Source organism: Podarcis liolepis (genome assembly GCF_965112155.1).
Source record: "Podarcis liolepis genome assembly, chromosome: 15".
Lineage (NCBI taxonomy): Eukaryota > Metazoa > Chordata > Lepidosauria > Squamata > Lacertidae > Podarcis > Podarcis liolepis.
Window position 1 is genome coordinate 13303183 of NC_139566.1, and position 20952 is coordinate 13324134.

The 20952-nt window shown below is 48.5% G+C and overlaps 1 protein-coding gene and 1 long non-coding RNA gene across 3 annotated transcripts; one reads left to right on the forward strand and one right to left on the reverse strand.

Moving 5' to 3' along the window:
* Nucleotides 1–534: 534 nt before the first annotated feature.
* LOC310695058 lies at nucleotides 535–9589 on the reverse strand. 2 transcript variants are annotated; one of them, XR_014519902.1, is made up of 3 exons: nucleotides 9376–9589; nucleotides 6831–6946; nucleotides 535–1077 (listed from the first exon to the last, which is right to left on the reverse strand). It is a non-coding gene; the product is annotated as an uncharacterized lncRNA (long non-coding RNA). The 2 variants fall into 2 exon arrangements; XR_014519903.1 differs by having other exon boundaries at nucleotides 6831–9589.
* Nucleotides 9590–9766: 177 nt separating this feature from the next.
* On the forward strand, nucleotides 9767–19461 carry PPP1R14B (protein phosphatase 1 regulatory inhibitor subunit 14B). The gene is made up of 4 exons (XM_083478980.1): nucleotides 9767–10736; nucleotides 15690–15773; nucleotides 16550–16582; nucleotides 18979–19461. The coding sequence occupies exons 1-4, from the start codon at nucleotides 10509–10511 to the stop codon at nucleotides 19045–19047; spliced, it is 414 nt and encodes a 137-aa protein (XP_083335106.1). The 5' UTR covers nucleotides 9767–10508; the 3' UTR covers nucleotides 19048–19461.
* Nucleotides 19462–20952: the final 1491 nt, after the last annotated feature.

Below are 20952 nucleotides of genomic sequence, written 5' to 3' on the forward strand. Positions count from 1 at the left end.
TTCCATATATAGGGGTTCAAGTCCCCTCCCTTCTGAGTGCAACAAAGCCACTTTTTAAAAGAATTTTTGCAGTTAGGAAAGTGATGAGAAAATGCATAGAAAAACGTTGGATGAACAAATGATGAGTGGGAAGCATATCAGGATCGACGTTCAGTAAAGATAATGCTTGGTCCACATAAGCATCCTACAAACAAATCAGGATGAAGGCTCAATAAACGGGTGCCCAGATGAGCCCTGTGACCCTCCAGACATTTCTGGACTACAAATCCCATCATCCCTGACCATTGGCTGTGCTAGCTGGGGCTGGTGGGAGCTGGAGTCCCAACAAAATCTGGAAGGCTATCGGTTCCCAACTTGAGGGCTAAATTGCGCATTCTGGTTCAAATGATGTCTCTCTTCAGCTCTCGGTTGCCCATCAACAACACGCAGACCTTCCCACAAATAGCACGGGGGTCAAAAGGTGCTTTAGAGTCATGTAGGGCAGCAGAGAAGCTGTATATATAGACCCCAGGATGAGTTACACACAGACACACACACCATTCCTTTTTTTAATACAAACAATTTCTTTACTCCCACGATGGTTCCAGGGGCAATAATTTTAGCGTTAGGCTCCTTTTATGGCGAAAAGCTCTCTTCCAATCCCCAACCTCGTTTATTAACAGGGAGTTTATTTTAGTCTTGACAAGATGGCAACGTTTACTCCCGCAACGCCTAGTTCATCTTCCTCCGTTTGACACTTTCTGTGCAAGAGGGGCTGGATGCCGAATCCAATTCAATCGACTAGACACACGCACCCCGGGGCCACGATCCACAGGAGACGGTCTTCAGCGGGAAAACCTCGAATAAATAAGCAGAGGATTCTGGCGGTGCAGTATCTGAAGAATTTCATCAGGGATCTTCAGCTGTCCAAGCCAAATAAATAGAGAAATAAAAATAATAATACCGCCGTCATTCAGTGAAGTTTGATTCATTCGCTTAAAACAATGAATCATGTCAGATTACAAGGCTGAATGTAAACATCTGACCAGAGGCAGGGCCCAAAGGAGACATGTTTGACTGTCTGCCAAGGTCCCACACCTAGGAACAGGAAGAGAAATTTGATTCGGTTCATATCGAAAGGCAAACGTACCTGATTTGCACTTTACAAAACAATACGAGAACAGAAACACAGCCATCCCTCGAAATTTGCACTTCTCTGAATTTCACAACACAGATCTGGACAAGTAATGCGTACAAAATTCACATACTAAAGTGTGCATGTAAATGCATGTATTTGTGAAAATAACATATGAACATTGTATTGCATTAGGCAAAATTGCATATAAAAAAGTGTATATTAAGAGGTAATTGCCTTCAAATGTTGATGAATCTTCATGAGGACTTAAAAAAATATGTATCCCAAACTGAACTTTAGACTGGAAAAGGGAGACACTGAGAGGAACCAAAATGGATATATTTGCCCATCCCTACTTACACCCAGTTTCGAAACTTCCCTACACAGGTCTGCCTTCAGATGGCTCAGGGGTTAGAGAACTCCATAACCTTCAACATTTCTCAGACAAAAATAGGGACATCCTACCATACCCTCCAACATTTCACCAATGAAATTAGGGACGCCCTAAGGAAAAGTGGGATGTTTTGGGATCAATTCAGAAACCAGGACAGCTTCTGTGAATCCAGGGCTGTCTCTGGAAAATAGGGTTTGGCAGGGTCAGTGGTGGCTGGCCGAGTAGGGTAAATGGGGCCTTGCCCCACCATCCTCTACCTGCCCTCTGTCAGCCCCCACTGGGCTGCCCCCTTACTTACGATCAGTACGGTGGTAGAGTTGGCTGCCAGCTTCCTTCACCTGCATCTCATTGTTGCCCCTTGTAGAACTTATCAGAGAGGAGGAGGAGGAGGATGGGGACAAAACTAGACTGACCATCTCTGCCTGCCATTGCCTCTGGCTCCATCTACTGGCGGCTCCCTGTCTTCTGCCCTCCTTGACCTAATGGGTACCAGCCACCCCTAGTAGGGGGCATGGCTGGGGAAGGGGTCTGGCCTAAGGAGAGGGCCAAACAGAGAGCAGGTGGCCTCAGGTCGTCCACCACCGATGTACTATAAAATCTAAATAATAAAACACAAGAGCAAGAATTTCAAAAATCAAATGAAACGATCTGTTAGAAGACGACATTACACTGGCTGTACTTCTGTTTATTTTCTATGCTTCAGATGCAAATCCTGGGCTGTATCTAACTTAACATGCACTCCGAGTAGACCCAATGGAAATAATGAACCTAAGCCATGCCTATTAACTTCAGCAGGCCTACTCTGCGTAGGTCTAGCATTGGCTACAACCCCTTACATTTAACCTGATCAGATTGGAGAGAATAAATGCTTCACCTCCTGGCTCATAATCTGATATCCTAGAATCAGGCAGACCAGGCAAAAATCTAGTTTGGGTCTGATACCTAAGATATAGAAAGGTATACAATTTACAAATTATTATTGTAACTATAAGTAGCATGGATATCACTACAGACATATTAATGCAATATACCCAACAATGATAGGGTCTGAATTTATTTTTTCTTGTACACCCCTTTTCATAGAATTGTGGAGTTGGAAGAGACCCTGAGGGTCATATGGTCTAGTCCAGGGGTCAGCAAACTTTTTCAGCAGGGGGCCAGTCCACTGTACCTCAGACCTTGTGGGGGCCTGGACTATATTCTGAAAAAAATAATGAACAAATTCCTATGCCCCACAAATAACCCAGAGATGCATTTTAAATAAAAGGACACATTCTACTCATGTAAAAACATGCTGATTCCTGGATTGTCCTCAAGCCGGATTTAGAAAGCGATTGGACTGGATCCGGCCCCCGGACCTTAGTTTGCCTACCCATGGTCTAGTCCAAACCCCTGCAATGGGGGGATTCAAAGATACAGAAATCCCGGCAGATGGTCATCTAACCTAAGTTGACAGCTATGAACTTTACTGAGTATATAATTAAAATTTTATTTTAAAGGGGGGGATCCAGCTTGAATAACTTTATACAGAGGGCAGTGCAGCAAATATTGAACAAACTTCTCTTTGTCCATAACACAAAAATGTACTGACCGCAAAGGCACCTTAGCAAAACCTCCCAGTAGTTCCATGTCCAGACCTAGGACCTCTACACATCCTTTGCAAGGAAAGCTTTAAGAGGCGATCACAGAAATGCTTAAAAAGGAGGCAATGAACTGTGCTTAGACTATATGATATTTTTTAATTACTGTTATTATTTTAGAACCGACATGGGCTGAGCTGCACAGGGGAAGAGACCACTGAACTTGGGCTCTGACATACCATGCATTACCATAGGGTTATGGAAAGAAGCCCTGGAGAAAGCAAGATAAAGGCCAAACTGAATGTGCCGTTTTTGGAGTCTTGCTTCAACACCTGTGGATATCTGTTGTCCTGGGGAGACCTTGCCATCTAGTGGCAGGTGTGGAGAGCTGCAGGCAAAAAGCCCGTTGAAGCAATTTTCTCCTCTCCAAGCCAAATTACAAGAATGAAGGGAGGACGACATCAGGGAAGGAAAAAGGAGAAGTGGGTGTTGCATTTTTAAATGGGAATTTCTGTGCAACTATAGAAAAGCAAGGAATTTGATACCGGATGCAGAATTCAACACACACATACCCAAATTCCACCTCTGGTTTTTTGTTTTAAGTTTCTAGACCTTATGCTTGTCAAGATTTACCTGAACGAAACTGCCCTGGGAACATGACTGGAGAGTAGTGCAAAAAGGCATAAGAAACTACTTGTGGACAATGTTAGGTGAAATTTCTGCTTGGAGTTGATGAACTCTACAATATGCTGAACTCAATTCGTGTGCCCCCTCCCCAATATTTTTTCTTGTTTTTCATTGCTGAATGGATGTTTGCTGTGTAAGCCTGTATAGATCCATATAGGTCCATTTGCTGAATTTGCATAAGGGATGCAGGCCACAAACAAGGCCTAATGATTAGAGATAGATAAATATCGACAGATAGCACAGAACACAACAGTGCCCACTAGAGGTTAACTATTGTATTGCGTCTCTGAGTCACATCGTAGCTGTCTTGCCCCATCAATCATCATCATAGCCAGGGTTCTCTGCGTGAACTAATGATTAACAGGGAGATGTATAAATAAATCAGAAGATGTGCACTCAAGATTCAGGTCAAACAAAACGAAGGACTTCTTCAAAGAGCACCTACAGTAGTTAAGCTGTGAAGTTTGCTCCACCAAGAGGAATACGAGTGTGGGTAGCTTTAAAAAGGGGTTTGACAAATTCATGGCCGATCAAGCTGACAGGGGCCACCGGCTGGGATGGCTCCATTCTGCATCCATTGCTTCCAAATATCAGTTGCTAGGAATGACAAGCAAGGAAAGTTGCTGTCGCTCTCAGGTCCAAGGAGCTCAGCGTGGTGTCTGGGGGTCTCCCTTTCTCATTTATTCCCCACAACAACTCTGTGAGGTAGGTTAGGTTGATTTGGGGGCCATTTGACAACTTTTTAAAAATGTGCCGCCAGACCAAAATACGAGATACTCCTCATTTAGAGCTGTGAATTTAATAAGAGATGTGATAAAAGACAAGTGTGGCTTTGTTTGCTTTTAGTTAACTGATATAGATTTTCTCATTTTAGAGTGTTAACAAATATTGATTGAAATATGTCGGTTCTGATGATGGCCCAAGATTAGGAGCGCCTCCTCTCAGAACAGCTGATTATGTCACCAAACTACTCACGCTTTGGGGTGGGGGGGGAGCTTTATTTTCTTTTTGAGTGTCATCATCATCGTCATCATGTTATTGCTAACCTAGGGACCTCAAATGCTGGACTCTGGACATCTCTGGACTCTGAACCCCTGGCTGTACGATTGATAGGGCAAGACAGCTATCCTGCTATCCAAAGGCTGCAGCCCTTTGTAGGGAACCTTCTGAAGGTCACCTGTCAGTGGTGGGCGGGGCCAAAGGCAAAGTGGGTGGGGCAGCAGACATGAGTCTTACCTTTGTACTGTAGGCCACTCACCACCACAACACCCCACCCCCAAAAACAGGCTCCTCGTCCTATTGAAGCCCTTATGACATGGGTAGGCAAACTAAGGCCCGGGGGCCAAATCCGGCCCAATCACCTTCTAAATCTGGGAATCAGCGTGTTTTTACATGAGTAGAATGTGTCCTTTTATTTAAAATGCATCTCTGGGTTATTTGTGGGGCATAGGAATTCATTTATTACCCCCCCCCCAAAAAAAAATAGTCCGCCGCCCCCATAAGGTCTGAGGGACAATGGACTGGCTCCCTGCCGAAAAAGTTTGCTGACCCCTGCCTTAAAACAATGCCGATGGAACTTAAACAAACAAAAAAGGTCTGCAAAGTGAACTCTGGGTTTTCTGAGTGGGTCTCCTTTGTCCTCCCCCACCAAAGAAACCTACTTCATAATGGCGACTGAAGGGGGAGATGTTAATTAGTTCATGGTTAGGCCTCCTGGCAAGCAAATACAGTAAGGGATTTGTTCTTTTGCTCTGCCAGAAAGACTTTGCCCCCACCCTCCTGTCCTACAGATGCCGAGTTGCCTCTTTAAAGTCTCCCCGCAAGGTGACTAATTCCAGAGTGTTAGTAGTGCGGTTGTTATGGGAGGGGGAATAAGGAAAAAGAAAGGAGTGCAAGCATCTCATAGCTCACTTGGTAGAGTGCGAGACTCTTAATTTCAGGGCCATGGATTTGAGTCCCATGGGCAAAAGATTCCTGCCTTGCAAAGGGTTGGACTAGATGACCCCCAGGGTCCCACCCAACTCTACAATTCCATCAATCTATGATAGAACATTCAAGGTGGCACAAACTGCAGCCCAACAGATGGCTGTGCCCAAATCAACCTCTTTGTCTTTTCCTGTACCACACAGCACATTTCCCCTTCCAAGCTGGGCAACCCAGAATGCTGCTTCAGACAATTCTGGGTGCCACATCAGAAAATAATAATTTTTTTAATGATATTATTGAGATGGAGAAGGTGCAGAAAATAGGCAATCAGGATGCTATTGAAGCATCTCCCATATTTGCAGGGGTGGGGGCTTATAATATGTGGGTCTCTGAGGGAGCAAGCCGGGTAAGGGGAGACATGATTGAAGCGCCTATGTGATGGAGAAATTGGACTGAGTTTTTCCCTTTCCCTGTCGAGCGGAGGCTGGTTTTTTTGGCAAATGGGGCACTGCCCCACCAACCTTGGCCTGCCCTCAGCCAGCCCCACCTGCTTTCCTTCTTTCTTGTGACCAGTCCAGGAAAGTGGCCCCACCTGCCTCAGTCTCAGTGTTGCCCCTTGTAGAATTCAGCAGGAAGGAGGAGGATGGGGACAAATGTAGCATCAGCTCTGCTTGCCATTGTCTCTGGCGCCACCTACTGTTGGGCTCCATGCTGTCCGCCCCATCAGACCCAATGGGCACCAGCCACCACTTTCCGTATTTCATCCAGTGGAGCTGAAAGGAGCTGATTCACTGCAGACAAGAGGAAAGACTCGCTCCCGCACAGCACACTGTTAACCCTGCCAGCCATCAATTTAGGGGGCTTTAAAAGGGGATTAGACAAATTCACAGAGGATAAGGAACAATGGCTACTAATCATGACGGCTATATTACCTCCAGGATCAGAGGGGGGCCGAGCCTTTGAATTACGAGTTGCTGGGGATCACAAGCAAGAGAGGGCTATGGAACCCATGTTCTGCTTGCATAGAAAAAGAACTGAGGAGTTGGAAGGGACCCCATGGGTCATCTAGTCCAGCCCCCTGCAATGCAGGAATCTCAGCTAAAGCATCCACGACAGATGACCGCCCAACCTCTGCTTAAAAACCTCCAAGGAAGGCAGGCCACAGATGCTGATGTTTTCAAAGCGCAACCTCTCGTTCTGGAGCAGATTTAGGTTCCAAGGAAGGAAGCCACACTGAGGATCAGCCTGCAGAGGAAATGGGGAGCAATTGTCAAATGTGCAGAAATGTAATTTGAATTTGCAACCAAGAGCACATAATGCAGAATGCAAAATGGCCTCAGTTTCCCTGGGTCCTAGGTTCTTCCATTTAAAAGATCTCGAAAAACAAGTGGTGGGGGCAGGAATCTCTGCCCAAAATGCCAAAGAGCTGCTGCCAATCTGGCCTATACTAGCCAACGATCTGACTCAAACTTCCTATGTTCAGAAGCGTGCCTTGCAGCTGCTGCTGCTGCTGCTGCTTCCCCCAACTCTGGCAGGAAGTGGCTGAATTAAGCTTCTGTTGGGGCCCAAACCACGTGGTCCAACTCCCCCCCCCCCAAGAGTCTTGTATCTTAAAGCTACAGAGATCTTTTTTAAAAAAATTGGTATTCGAACACACGGTATAAGCTTGTTTCCAGTCTCCTGCTTAGGCAATGCTGGGACCATGAGGATTAAAACTCAGATCCAGCACTTGGCGAGAGTCTGCCTTTCATTTGTGCATTTCACTATGCAGAGAGGAGAACTCCCTGTGGGGTGTTGGTAGCAGAGATTATGCCCTTCCAAATCCCAGTTTCTCCCAATCCACTGTGAGCAGAGTCTCTGATTTTTTATTTATTAAAAAAGCTACAAAGAAACCGACCAACCATCTCTTATTCCCAGATAATAGCCTGTTGGATATCTGCCGGATGTGATGCAGTGAAAAGCATGCTGCATTTTTTGCAGTTTGTGTTTTTATGTTGTAACCGCCCTGAGACCTGCGGGTATAGGGCAGTACATATACACAATTAATTAATTAATTAATTAATTAATTGGATTATAGGCGCCTCTGCAGAACAAAAAGGGGCATCGTTCTCAAGAATAAATGCAGATATAGTTAAGATAAGCAATTGTTGCTTTGGGACATTGCTCTAATCTTCATTTTTAAACCACAATCGGCTTAGAGTTGAAATCAGAGTACCTTGTTAGCTGATAGTGAAGGGGATTAAGGGAAGTTTATCCGGAGTCAATAATCAGGATTAAAAACAATACCATGATGTGTATCCAAACCAAGGCAAAGGGTGACAACATCCCAAACACAACAAAACCCCTCCCCAGAAGCAGATGAATCACAGTACTAGAAGCGCCAGGGTTATATACATGCTGACCCTTCCCCTTTTAAAAAATAAGTACTGTATCTCACTTCTTCCTCACCACTCTGGAGTTTTGCCCTCTCCAGATTTGGAAATCATATTTAAATCGGACAAACATGCCTGTTGCAGAATGGCAGAAGAAGGATGCAATGAGACTTTGCAATTGGATTGGGGTAGAAATGGAGTGATGGGGAGGGGTGTTTGTTTGTTTTGCAGAAATAGCCCCCCACCCCACTTAACTGGAAAGCTCCACAAGACTCCTCCTCTAACCAAAGTGGCTTCAGTTTTGTGTGTATACGTCACATATACACAGACAGACAAAATTTGTGTAGACATTAGAAAGCATACGTTCTTCCAAAATGTCTGTACACAGACAAAATGATTCAGCACATATCATTATCATCACCAACACACACACACAATTCATATATATACATGATGTAGTTGATGCAATGAAAAATGTATCCATCTGCCTGAAATGACATCCATATTTGTGCCTATCTGGACTAGCATATTTGTATACATGCATATATTTTATCGAGTGAAATAAGCAAGCATGCGTCTGTGTACAGAGACTCACAGTGCATTTTTTGGGCCGTAGTAAACTGAGTTTCATTCATGGTTGTTGAAATTTCATACATACTTTTATCAGTATATTGCATCATAAATAATGGCTTGCACCCAACTAAGTTCTACTTTGAGTAAACCCATGGAAATCAACAAACGCAAGTGAATCAGGCCTCTTCATTTTAATGGGTTTACTGGCATTGGATACAAACATTGGATCACACGCACTTGCACTTCATTATTCCATTTTTGTTCCAACAGGCTTTTCCAAATGAGCCTTTGCCCATGAGTGCCTGTTTTGTATCCTTCTTATTTTGTTTTATTATTATTAACATCTATTTATATGGCTCTGTGCACAATAAAAAAGCAATTCCTCTCCAAATCTTGTATAATCTAACACCATTTAAACGCATCTGCCTTTCCCCTGCTGTTTCTGTTCTTTATTGTACATCGCCTTGAGACAATTGTGTAGAAGGCCATGAATAGATTAATAATAATAAAATAATAAATCTTTTGATATGTAAGAAAAAATTATGTTTCTGTGTCTAAATCTCTCTCTCACACACACACACACACATATACAATTTGTGGTTCAGAACTACCCCTGCTGCTATTCATGACCTGACATTCACGTGGACGCCTTAACAGCATCCATACGATGCCAGTCAGGTCACAAGCATTAACCTAATAAACAAATGAAGCCATTAAACTAAGATTAACCTGATGGAAGCTAATCCACCCGCCCCTCCTCTCTTCCAACAAGGCACGCGGAGAGATAGAAATCAAAGCGACCTGACAAAGCGGAATTTTCAAACCATTGTGGCAAAGCAGAAAGAAATTGGTGTGTGTGTGTGTGTGTGACAACCGGGCACACCCTTTTGATAAGAGAATAGATTGAGGAGTGGGCGGAGGGGGAGAAAACATGTCTCCAGACAGGAGATCTGAAAGGGGGGGTGCATTGGGGTGGGGCAAGCTGGGGGGGGATGGATGTGGTATCAAAGAGAGAGGCGAGCGTCCAGCCGGTCAGCCCTGGGGGTGGTCAGGCAGGGCAGCTGGGCAAGCGCTGGCTGGAGAGGAAGAGCGACGTGCTGGCCCTTTAAGGGGGCGGGTTGGGGTGCGGGGGGGGGGGAGCGGGGAGACGGAGCCAGCGCAGCAGCAGCAGCAGCAGCAGCCCCGGGAGCAGCAGCGGGACAAAGGGCCGAGGCGAAAGCGGATCGGAACCCGGACTGGACCTGCTTGGCTTAAGGAACTCCTGAAGCGGAGTGAAGCAATCGCGCCCGGAGGGAGGATCGGCGGGGCGGAGGGAGGGAGAGAGTCGAAACCGGTTTCCAGTTTTGCAAACAAAGAGGAGGAGGAGAGAAAGAAAGGCGGAGTTCGGGATTCCGGTTCTGGTTCGGCGCCGAGTTATTGCCCTTGTGTGTGCAAGAAGAGGCCAGATCCAGACCCCGTCGCACGTGGCGCAGGGAACGAGGAGCAGCGATCCATCAAACCAAACCAAATAAAAGACCCCCCGGTTCCTTCCCTGGGTTCGGACTGCACGTGGCGCTAGTCCTCTTGAGGCTCGGTTGTGGGCAGACTTTGCATCGAGCTCTCGCTCTCTCTTTCTGCCTGCCCCTCCCTCGGTTTTTGGTTCAGCCGTGTGTGGGGTTTGGGTGGGGAAGCCCAATCCGGTGCTGGGGCTACTTCTGCCCTCCGGATCCAACCCGGGGGTCCTCACCACGTGGCGTCGGGGAAGGAAAAGAAGACAAAAGGAAGACTCGCCAAGGCAGGAAGCGGAGTCAGCGATTCCGTGTGTGTGTGCGGTTGATCCGCGCTCTTTTTCCTTCACGCGCTCCGGTTCCGATCCGGTTCGGATGGCGGCGCCTTGCAGCCCAGAGAGTGGCCCCCCGGCGGCTGCGGGGACGGGGCCCCGGGTGTATTTCCAAAGCCCCCCGGCGGGAGAACCGGCCGCAGAGGAAGAGGAGGGCCCGGTCCGGCGCCAGGGGCGGGTGACGGTGAAATACGATCGCAAAGAGCTCCGAAAGAGGCTCCACTTGGAAGAATGGATCTTGGAACAGCTGACGGTCCTCTATGACTGCCAGGTAAAAACTCCGAAATCCTCCTCTCGCTCTTGGGTTTCCCTACAATCCCTTAAAATTTAGCCTCCTTCCATCATTCAGGTGCTAGATCGCGGCCCCTATAACCCAGACCCACGTTATGTCATCCCCTTAATGTGTGTGGAGCCTGTTACATGAATTTCAACTGCCCACCCAATGAATCTTGTTCCTACAGTTGCAGGCTTTGTGCTACTCCCACCCCACAAAAATTACTTGTAATAATTTCTTTTTTAAGGTCTCTGCCCCCAGGAACTTGCTCAATCTTGAGGAAGGAAAAGGTTTACGGACCCCAAAGTATACCCTATGCCCCAAGACCATCTTGATCTGGAGGGCAGGCCTCCTGGTCACATAAACATAACCTTTACAATAATATTATTTCCCATCACAGCAGTACAAAGAAAGTGGTGGATAACAAAGAATGAATGAGACGCTGTCTAGAAATGCAGGCTTGACTTTCAATTCGATGCCCTCCCAAAAAAGTCCCTGAAAACCCCAACCCTTTTATGTTGGTGTCCCCCAAATCCACTCTTCCGGAGACTTGAATGTCTCCAGCTCCTCCACCCTGTTACATCCTCCTTTTAACCCAGCTTAGATCCTAGATCAGCTCACGCAGCCTCCTCCCACCCCACCTTGTCTCCCCATATATGCCTGCCCCATTACCCTCCAATGCAGCCCGGGTTCAGGGAGTGGCTACCCAGGCACTCCAACCCCTGTTTCCTGGTCCTTTAATCATCAGGTATTGTGCAGGCTCTGAAAAGGGACATTGAGGACTAGTGACCCGCAGAGTGGGGGACTCGCACCTTGGCAAATTCCACCCACTGAATCTGGGGACCATTTCTAACCCAACTTACACCCCATATGCAGTCCCTGCCCCGTCCCAAGCTTCAGGCGGCAGCCCCAAGAACAAACACCCTTAGTTTTTGGAAGGCCCCCCATTTCCACTGAGTGGGCCTGATGCCGCCCCTCCCATTTTTATTCCTCCCCAAGCCCACACTTGGGTGCTTGTCCCCCCCCCCTCAGAACCACAGACAAATTTGTAGCTTCAAGGCCTGCTCCTCTCCAGAGAAAATGGTTTCCACAGACCAGAAGAAAACTCTTTCCCCAGCCCCCCAAACCCAACTTTTATTCATTTATATTTTTAATTTAAAAGGGCATTATCTAGCGATTTTTGGCTCATCAGGGCATCTTGTGTTCACTCAACCACCCACCTCCCCTTATCTCCGCTGGGCATTTGACCCTGTGCCAGTTTTCCTCTTTCCGCTTGCCAAATTTTGGAGCGTATGCTTCAGAAGTGACCACATGTCCAACAATATGCTTCACCCTCTCCCTCCCGCCCCAAGATTCTCTTGTTCTTCTTCTCTGCCCTAAAGACTGGAGAGATGGTGATGCCAGGATCCCTGCTTTTATTCCCCACCCCCTCCAACTAACGGTGAAGGTCACTTAAGGTCAGAGGTACTCAAAGGCCTTCATGGGGCCTGTGTTCGAATCCTCCTTTTCCCCAACCCCTCTTGAAAAAGAGCAGGGGGAGGGAATTACCGTCTCCTGATTTTGCAGCATTGTGGGTGGGTGGAGGGATTGTGCCGTGGGGAGCGGCGTTCCCCACCCTCTCTGCTGTGCATGCTATGCTGTTCTGGGTTTGGAAGTGTGGCCTTAGGCCGCAAATGCAGCTGTCTCTTGAGAGGAGCAGCTGTCTTTTAAGATACGGCTTTTCTTTTCCTTCCTTTAATGCTGCAAGATGCTTGTTGCCAGAAACCTTAAGGGAAAAATGGGTGGGTGAGATTGAAACCAAGCGGGGGGGGGGGGGGTTTGATGGTGCTAACCCTGCCCCCCCCCAGACTTGTGGCCAAGGTAGCATTCGAACGCGAGACCAGTGCCTAATTTTTTTACTGTCCAGGCCGCAGCGGCAGGATCAACTTTCTGTCTGCCCTCTCCTTGTGTGTGTGCCTGCACACACACACACACACACACACACACACACACCCGCCTGCCAAATGTCATCTGGCAGCTGGCCAGCCCGCTTACTGGGGTGGGGGGGATTTAGCTGGCCATATGGGGCTTGCGTCTGAGTAGGCTAATGGGGCAGTAAGTAGCTAGTCGAGAGGGTCCGAAGAGGAGCCGCTGGGTCCTTGCAAAACAAAACACACACTAGTTGATTCACAAATGCCAGGGGGAGTGTGTGCGTGACCCAGTTACCTTTGCCCTTGTTCTGCGGCTGAGAACGTACCTCAGCTGTTTGAATTCTCCTCTGCATCCCTCAATGACTCCCTTGTTACCAGGCTGCGCCTTTCGGCTGGAGGTACCAGTCAGGGCAAGTCCTGCGTGGATTTAGCAGGGAGCTTAAAGGAGCTTAGGGTTGCAGCCAACGCAGCCCTGCTCAGAGTAGACTCGCTGAAATTATTATTTATAAGATTTATATATCGCCCTGCATCAGGAGGTCTCGGGGCGCTTCACAATATTAACATGAATGGACTTGCATTGCTCAGTGCCTTTTATCTGTTTCAATAGGTCTGCTCTATAGTAGGATTAACCCCACTTACAACCCTTAATCTGCAACCCCTAGCCCCACTTACCTGGGAGAAAGCCCCACTTTATTATTATTAGTAGTAGTAGTACTATTATTATTAATCAATTACATTTGTATACCACCCTGTACTCAGGTCTCTGGGCCGTTACAATATAACATTACAATATATAAACACAAAATAAATAATAAAAACAAACAATCCCCTATCTTGGGGTTGTACCCCAACACATTTTAAAAGGGCATTGGATGTCAGTCAGCCAAAGGCCTGGTTAAAGTGGAAAGTTTTCTCTGGCTGCCTAAAAGTGTATAATGAAGGTGCCAGTGGGGCTTGCTTCTGAGTAGACTTGGTTAGGAGCCCCGGCTGCTGGGGTCTCCAGCTGTTTTTGGACTACAGTTCCCATCATCCCTAGCCACTGGTCCTGCTAGCTAAGGATGATGGGAGTTGTAGTCCAAAAACAGCTGGAGACCCCCCCCCCATTTGGGAAACCCAGGGCTAGATATCCTCAGGGTCCCTTCCCATACTCTGATGCTATGAGTAGCATGTACGTGAAGCATTCCAAGCACATGGTTCCTCCCCCCCCCCCCAGGAATCCTGGGAACTGTAGTTTGTTACAGGTACTGGGAATTGCAGCTTTGTTGCAGGGGAAACTACATTTCCCAGGATTCTTTGGAGGAATCCATGACAGTTAAAGTGACACAAACATGCTTTAAAGGTGTGGTTGCGGATGCCAAACTCTTCTAAGACGGTGCCTACCACCCATACTTTGTTTTCCTTCAGAAATGACTTCTAAAACTTTCAAAACTGCTGTCCCATAAATAAATGTTTTACACAACAGGTTGTGGATCCCCCCCCCCCACTTACTCTAACTGATGAACTGACTAAAAGTCCTCTCAGGGAGGCTTCTCTGCTACCCTGAGGCCTGGGGAATTAAGATCTGCCTCCAGTTTTCCACAGATTGCCTATAACTCCCTCTAATAACAAACTCTGGCTAGTGAGGAAAAAAGACGAGGGTTTGGCGGGAACCTCAAGGTTTCCAAAAGTACAAAGAAAAATTGTGGGAAACCTAAGACATCACCCCACCCACCTCCCCAAGCAATCCCAGTGTTCCTGTTGGCATGGAGTATCCTGAAAAGGGCATGGCTGGCTAGCTGGCTGGCCACGTTTTGTTACCACTCTTGAGTACCTCCTGAGTGCTAAGCACTGTACACAGGACCAAAGCCTGGTGTAGAAGGGCAGCAGAATTAGATGGTTTGAGAACATTTTCTGCCATGATGATGTGCATCGAAAGGGGTATGTGGAGGAGGGCATTCCCACCTCCTTTTTCAGTGCCAGTGTGGGATTAGGCCACAGACCAGCGTCCTCCTGACCTAGACGGTTCAACTGTTCAACTTTTAAAACAGTTGAAGCCAGGAAAGGAGAGAATGACAATGATTAATCAGGTGAACCAGCACAACCTTCCCAGTTGGGGACTGGGGTGGAAGCCTTCACATTGTAGCTATTTGAGGGGGTGTGGGAATGCCTGCCCCCAAATGAGCTGAACCCCAAAGGGGCGTGTGTACACACACAAAAAAACTTGTAGCAGATGAGTGTGGCAGGATTCCAGTCCTGGGAAGTCTGGAAACAAAATCCTCGATGACATCCCTCTCCTTGATAAGGCAGAGAGAAAACAAGTTCTTACACCCAACTGGTCCTCGAATTGCCTCTGCCTATGGGGCAGGGAGAGGCCCTTTTACTAGACACCTTAAAAAGGTAAAGGGACCCCTGACCATTAGGTCCAGTTGTGGCCGACTCTAGGGTTGCGGTGCTCATCTCGCTTTCCTGGCCGAGGGAGCCGGCGTACAGCTTCCGGGTCATGTGGCCAGCATGACGAAGCCACTTCTGGCGAACTAGAGCAGCGCACGGAAATGCCATTTACCTTCCTGCCGGAGCGGTACCTATTTATCTACTTGCACTTTGACGTGCTTTCAAACTGCTAGGTTGGCAGGACAACGGGAGCTCACCCGTCACAGGGATTCAAACTGCCGACCTTCTGATCGGCAAGCCCTAGGCTCTGTGGTTTAACCCACAGCTCCACCCACGTCCCTACTAGACACCTTACCAATGCTGAAATTATATGAAGAGGTAGGTAGGGGGTTAAGTACCCCCCCACAGCATCCTAAAAGGGGTCATGTTGTTCCTGTAATCTGAACACTGCAACTCTGCCCTTTATTATACAATTTGAGTTCATTGGAAGAGTTCGTTTGAATCTCGCACTCTCAGCCTGCCCCTCCGCCAATCCACTGCCCTGGGTAAGGATTTTACATGCAGAACTCCTTTCATGCTCCAGCTACACAAACACACACACACACACACACACCTTCAAACAATAAAACGACTGGATTCCTGGCAGGTTCTTCTCTTTGTCTTCTAATAGGAAGAGGAGATTCCGGAGTTAGAAATAGATGTTGACGAACTCCTGGACATGGAGAGTGATGAGTCTCGGAGCGCCCGGGTGAAGGTAGGAGCTGTGAAAGCTAGGTTGAAAAGGGGGAGGGTGTCCCTTCCTTCTCCCCAGCCCCCCCTCCCAGAAAAGGAGGGATTGAGAGGAGGGGGCCCCCGTGCGCCGCCTGGGAAGACCAGATGCTGTTTTCGCACGATGGCAGCCAAGCAGTGGGTCGGCTGTTCTGGTCAGCAATCTGGAGACCATACGTATCTGCCAATATTTCTTTATATATAAATAAAAAGAGTGGCCTTCTGTTGCTGCCATAAACACTCAGGATTTGGCTAGAGATTAAGGGTGAGTTTTAGACTGGGATTTCTATTTTCGGAATGCATCAGAAATGGGGAACCTACAGATGTCACCAGGCTTCCATTAGCCCCACTTAGCGTCACCAGTGGGTTTGGGGGTGATGGCAGTACAGCGACTCATCTGGGGGGGCATGGGTCCCCCACACCTGCTCTACCACCAAGCTGTGGGTCTTCCCCTAAAAATTTAAGATCTAAGTCCTCATGGTTCTCAAAATAGGAACACGGGAATCTGGTTCATGTGGAGTCAGACTGTTAGTCTATCTAGGTCAGTACAGCCAACACTGGCTGGCAGTGGCTCTTCAGGGTTTCAGATGGGGTTCTCTCCTGCCCTGCCATTAGGGATTGAACCTGGGACCTTCCGCATGAACAGAGATGCTCTACCACGGAGCTGTGGCCTGTCCCTCAATGAGAGCTGGGCGGACAGGGCTTCCCGCTTGTCCAAACCTTTGGCATCTAAATTTATCTTCTTTTTCCAAAAAAAAACAGGAACTCCTGGTTGACTGTTACAAGCCCACAGAGGTGAGTGCTTGCTTGCCTGCCCTGAGTCCACCCGCCACTTTTCCCATGACCCCTTAAATGCTCCCACATCCTTCCCTTTGAGAAGCCCCCCATGTCCCAGCCCTCCTCCCTTCGCAGCTGCTTTCTTGGCAGATCAGGAGAGCAGCAGCAGCTGCCTCTGCCCAGGGCCAGCTCCCAATCTTCTCCTGTTCCTTCCTTCTCTCACAGCAGGGAAGAGAGTCCCCTCCCATTCTGGCACCTGTTAGGGGAGGGGCTGCTCAGCTGTCTCCCCTCCTCACCCTCCCTTTTCCCCTGGCAGAGAGGCTGGGAGATTTCAGGGAAGGATCTCAACCGCCACTGAAAGCTGCTGGTTTCATCACAGAACGGGAGGCGTTGCTTGCGTTTGTCGTTTCTGCCCCCCGGGGTAGAAGTAGGCAAGAACTGTCTTGCTGGATCAGGCAGCTCAAGGGTGAGGAACCGCAGGCCGTGATGCCTGGCCCGCCAAGGCCTCTTTGTCTGGCCCTTGGGACGCCCCCCAGGCCCTAGACTGGCTTGGCTCCCCCTTCCAGCTCTTCCGCCTGGCTGGAACAGAGATCATGCCTCTTGCTTGCCTGGCCGCAGAGAGCTGTCCTGGTAGGAGGCTCTGAGTTTCGTGGGGCTGGGCTCTGCAAAGAAAGAGAGCCTGTTGCCCCATCCACGCATGGGCATGTGGCCCCCAGAAGGCGACTCCCTAGGAAATCAGCCTCAGGGCTGGGAAAGTTTTCCCCATCCCTGGCCTAGATTCCAGTGCAGTTCCTAGATTTCCAGCAAGTTAAGAAGCTGGCAAGCCAGGGCAGGAAGGCAGTGCTCTCCCTGCCGATTGAAGCTGGAGGCTCTAGAGCCTTTAAAGCGAACAACAATGAGCAAAGACTCACTTTGCTGTGAATTATAGTGGTGCAGCAATGAAACTGCCGGCACATTTGCAAAGCTTACCAGGGGCCAGTATGGTTTCAAATTGGATGGGGGAGCGTGTGTTGAGATTGCTGCATTGGGGGGGGGGGGTTGGACTGGATGACCCTCGGGTTCCCAACTCTACAACTCCCCTCCCTGCTAGTTTTTATCAGCCGAGGGAGGCACGGGTCCAGGGCGCAAGTGGTCGCCCTGACCAACCCAAACGCCTTGTCCACATCTGAGCCTTACTGACTGAAACTCCTCCAACACAACAGGACCAGGCAGCGCTCTGGGCACCCCATGAGATTTCATCTGCTTTTAAGATCTCGGTGGATGCCAGTGATTCTCAAAATGCTTTGCCAACAAGTCTGTAAGAGTCCCCTGCACCACCTGGAAAAGTTCTGCCGGATGGCACAATGAGGATGCAATGGAGGCAGCCACGTATGCCTTCTTTGTTGCCTCCACTGCCACTAGGCAGGCTCAAGTATGAGCCCTCGCCAGTGTTTGATCTGAATCCTTCCATGCAGATACCCCTAGAAGTTCACCAGCAGGATGCAAAGATGCCTGCCAGACTTTGTTCGTCCCCGGTGCCTGCATTTCAGGGGTAGACTGCCTCTGTTTGTGGAGGTTCTGCTTGGATGTAATAGCACATTTAAAGCAGAGGAGAGGAACTCCTCTCTTTTTTAATCTGAGGGCCACATTGGAGACTGTACCTCAGGTTAAGAATGAGCTTTAGGATGAGAACAGAACTCACGCGGCGGCAGCTGGAGGCCTCAGGTTAAGAACAGTTTCAGGTTAAGAACAGACCTCCAGAACAAATTAAGTTCTTAACCTGAAGCACCACTTTAGCTAATGGGGCCTCCTGCTGCCACCACGCTGCCGGAGCACGATTTCTGTTCTCATCCTGAAGCAGAGTTCTTAACCAGAGGTACTATTTCTGGGTTAGCGGAGTCTGTAACCTGAAGCGTATGTAACCTGAAGCGTATGTAACCCAGGGTACCACTGTATAAGCAGAGCCAGAAGCAAAAATGGACAGGGCAACAGATGTGTACATTCCAGCCACATAAGACCAAGCAAGCAAGAAGCATTATCACAGTTCCAAGTTTCCTCACCCGCATTAAAACCTTCTGGGCTAATGGATATCATGTGATGCAAGTTCCAAAAGTTAATGATGCACTGAATTATTGGGGGGCGGAGTTAAAATACGCGGCCAGCTCGAGTCTACAGTTGTGTACACACTGTATGTTTAAAGCACCCAATTCCTCCCCCCACCCAAAAAAAGGAACTCTGGGCACTGTAGTTTACCCCACACTGAGCTACAACTCCCAGCACCCTAAGCAAACTAGAGTTCCCAGGATTCTTTCCCCCCTGTATGTACGCAACCTAAAAGGGCAGATTAGAGATCTGGTGCCTATGCCTTCTGCATTGACTCTGGGTTCCTCGCTAACGCCCCACCCTTCTCTCCCCGGCCTCCTGTCGCCCACCAGGTTTTCGTTGCTGACTTGTTAGACAAGATCCGTGGGATGCAGAAGCTCAGCACTCCACAGAAGAAGTGACTTGCCACTGGTGTGATGATCTCCCATCGCTGCCCTCCTTCCTCTTTGGAGAGTTTGTCATTGAGACTCTGGCTGCTGGCTGGGTTGGAGAGGGAGAAGGGAGCTTTTCAGGGGTCCAGTGGAGAACCAGCTACTGCCCTTATAAGAGAAGACCTTCCCTTTTTGGTGGGATTGCCTTGATAATCAAAACCATCTGGACAACTTTTTAGCAATACCAAGCTGCTCCTTCCTGTCCGTCACCCTCCTCCACCCGTGAGTGTCAGAGGAGGGGAAGAGGAACGTCTGTTTTCCAGGGGAAGAGAAAGAGGGGTAGGATCCTGAGAAATCTTTTTTTTTTTTTTAGAACGTTTGGGTTGGTTTTTTTTTAATTATTTGCGTTTTTATATAAATTTAATAAAAATGCTTTGAGAACAAGGGTCTGGTTTCTGCTTTAGGGGACGGAAGTGTGCGCCAGGGCAGACGAGTATTTGCGTACGTGTATTTTAACAAAACCTTTTCACTTTTAAAAAGAAGAGAAAGCAGGGTTATGCAAGCAAGTAGAGTGGTAGGTCTTGGGGGTGAGAACCTGGGTTCAGATACTTACTTGACCAGGAAAATTAATGTGCAACCTTGGCCAAATTATTTCACCTTAGCCTACAGCAGGCATAGGCAAACTCGGCCCTCCAGATGTTTTGGGGCTACAACTCCCATCATCCCTAGCTAACGGGACCAGTGGTCAGGGATGATGGGAGTTGTAGTCCCAAAATATCTGTGGAGGGCCGAGTTTGCCTATGCCTGGCCTACAGTCTACCTCACAGGGTGGCTTTTAGGATGAAATAGGAGGGTGTGGAGGGGAGAGAAAAGAGGGCCGCAGCCGCTGTCTTTAGTAAAATAGGCTATAAAAATGAATACCTGCTGCTTGCTTATTACCAGTACTAGTAAAAACTGAAGTGTTTTGAAGTTGGTTTGCTGGTGAATTGGGAGGACATTTGTGTCACTCCCTGGCCAAGTATGTGGGACTCGAGTGGGGGAGAACCCAGGTACAACTCCCTTCTTGGGCAGAAAACATAATAGGTGACCATGGGCAAGTCACTTGCTCGGCCTATAACCTATCCTGCAAGGTTGGGTGAGGGCAGGGTGGAGAGTGCTACAGAGGCTGCCTTTTGCTCACTGAATGTGAATGAAATAATACTCACTTCTAGCTTATCATTGTCACCCATACTAGTGAAAAACAGAAGTGTTTTGGAGATTTTTGGACCAGCTAGGCTCGTGAATTGGAAATGAAAAGGAGATTCTGCTCCCCGCTCCCAGTGGGCCTTCTTCCCCTTCCTCACCGCCTGCAGCAAGTATTTTCAACCAAGTGCATCTGCAGACCAGGCCAAGTGCAGAGTTACAGGTCCCCCCGTTAGCAACGCTGTCCCTGGTGGGGACGCAGGCGGAGCCTCCCCCTCCCCTTCACTTGTGGCGGGGCTGAACTCGGCAAGGAAAGAATGTCTTCTGGGGCCTGGAACTAATCGGGCTTCGTGTTTCCTGCCTGAAGTCACCAGGCAAGTTTCGTGTGTGTGTGTGTGTGTGTTTTGCGAAATGGCCTGCCCTGGCCTCTGGAGCTGGCCCCGGCCTGATTTTTCCACGTGGCTCCTCTTTCCAAACCAAGATGCCTAAGAGGGGTTGGCACTGGCCCCAGAGGGGAGGGAAAGGAACAGGGAAAGCAGGCACCAGAGCCACAGCCTTGCCACAAAACACTACGTGGTTTCCAGACTGGGCAGGGCAGGGCGAGAGAGATGCTGTCTCGAGGGTGGAGCAGTCCTCCTGGCATCTTGCAAGGCTCCCTTTGGCTCTCTGCCGCAAAGGGCGTGGTTGCCTTTAAAGCAGGTGCCTCATTTCCTGCAGCTGGAAGAAAGCCAGAGTTCGCTTTCTGCCAGCAAG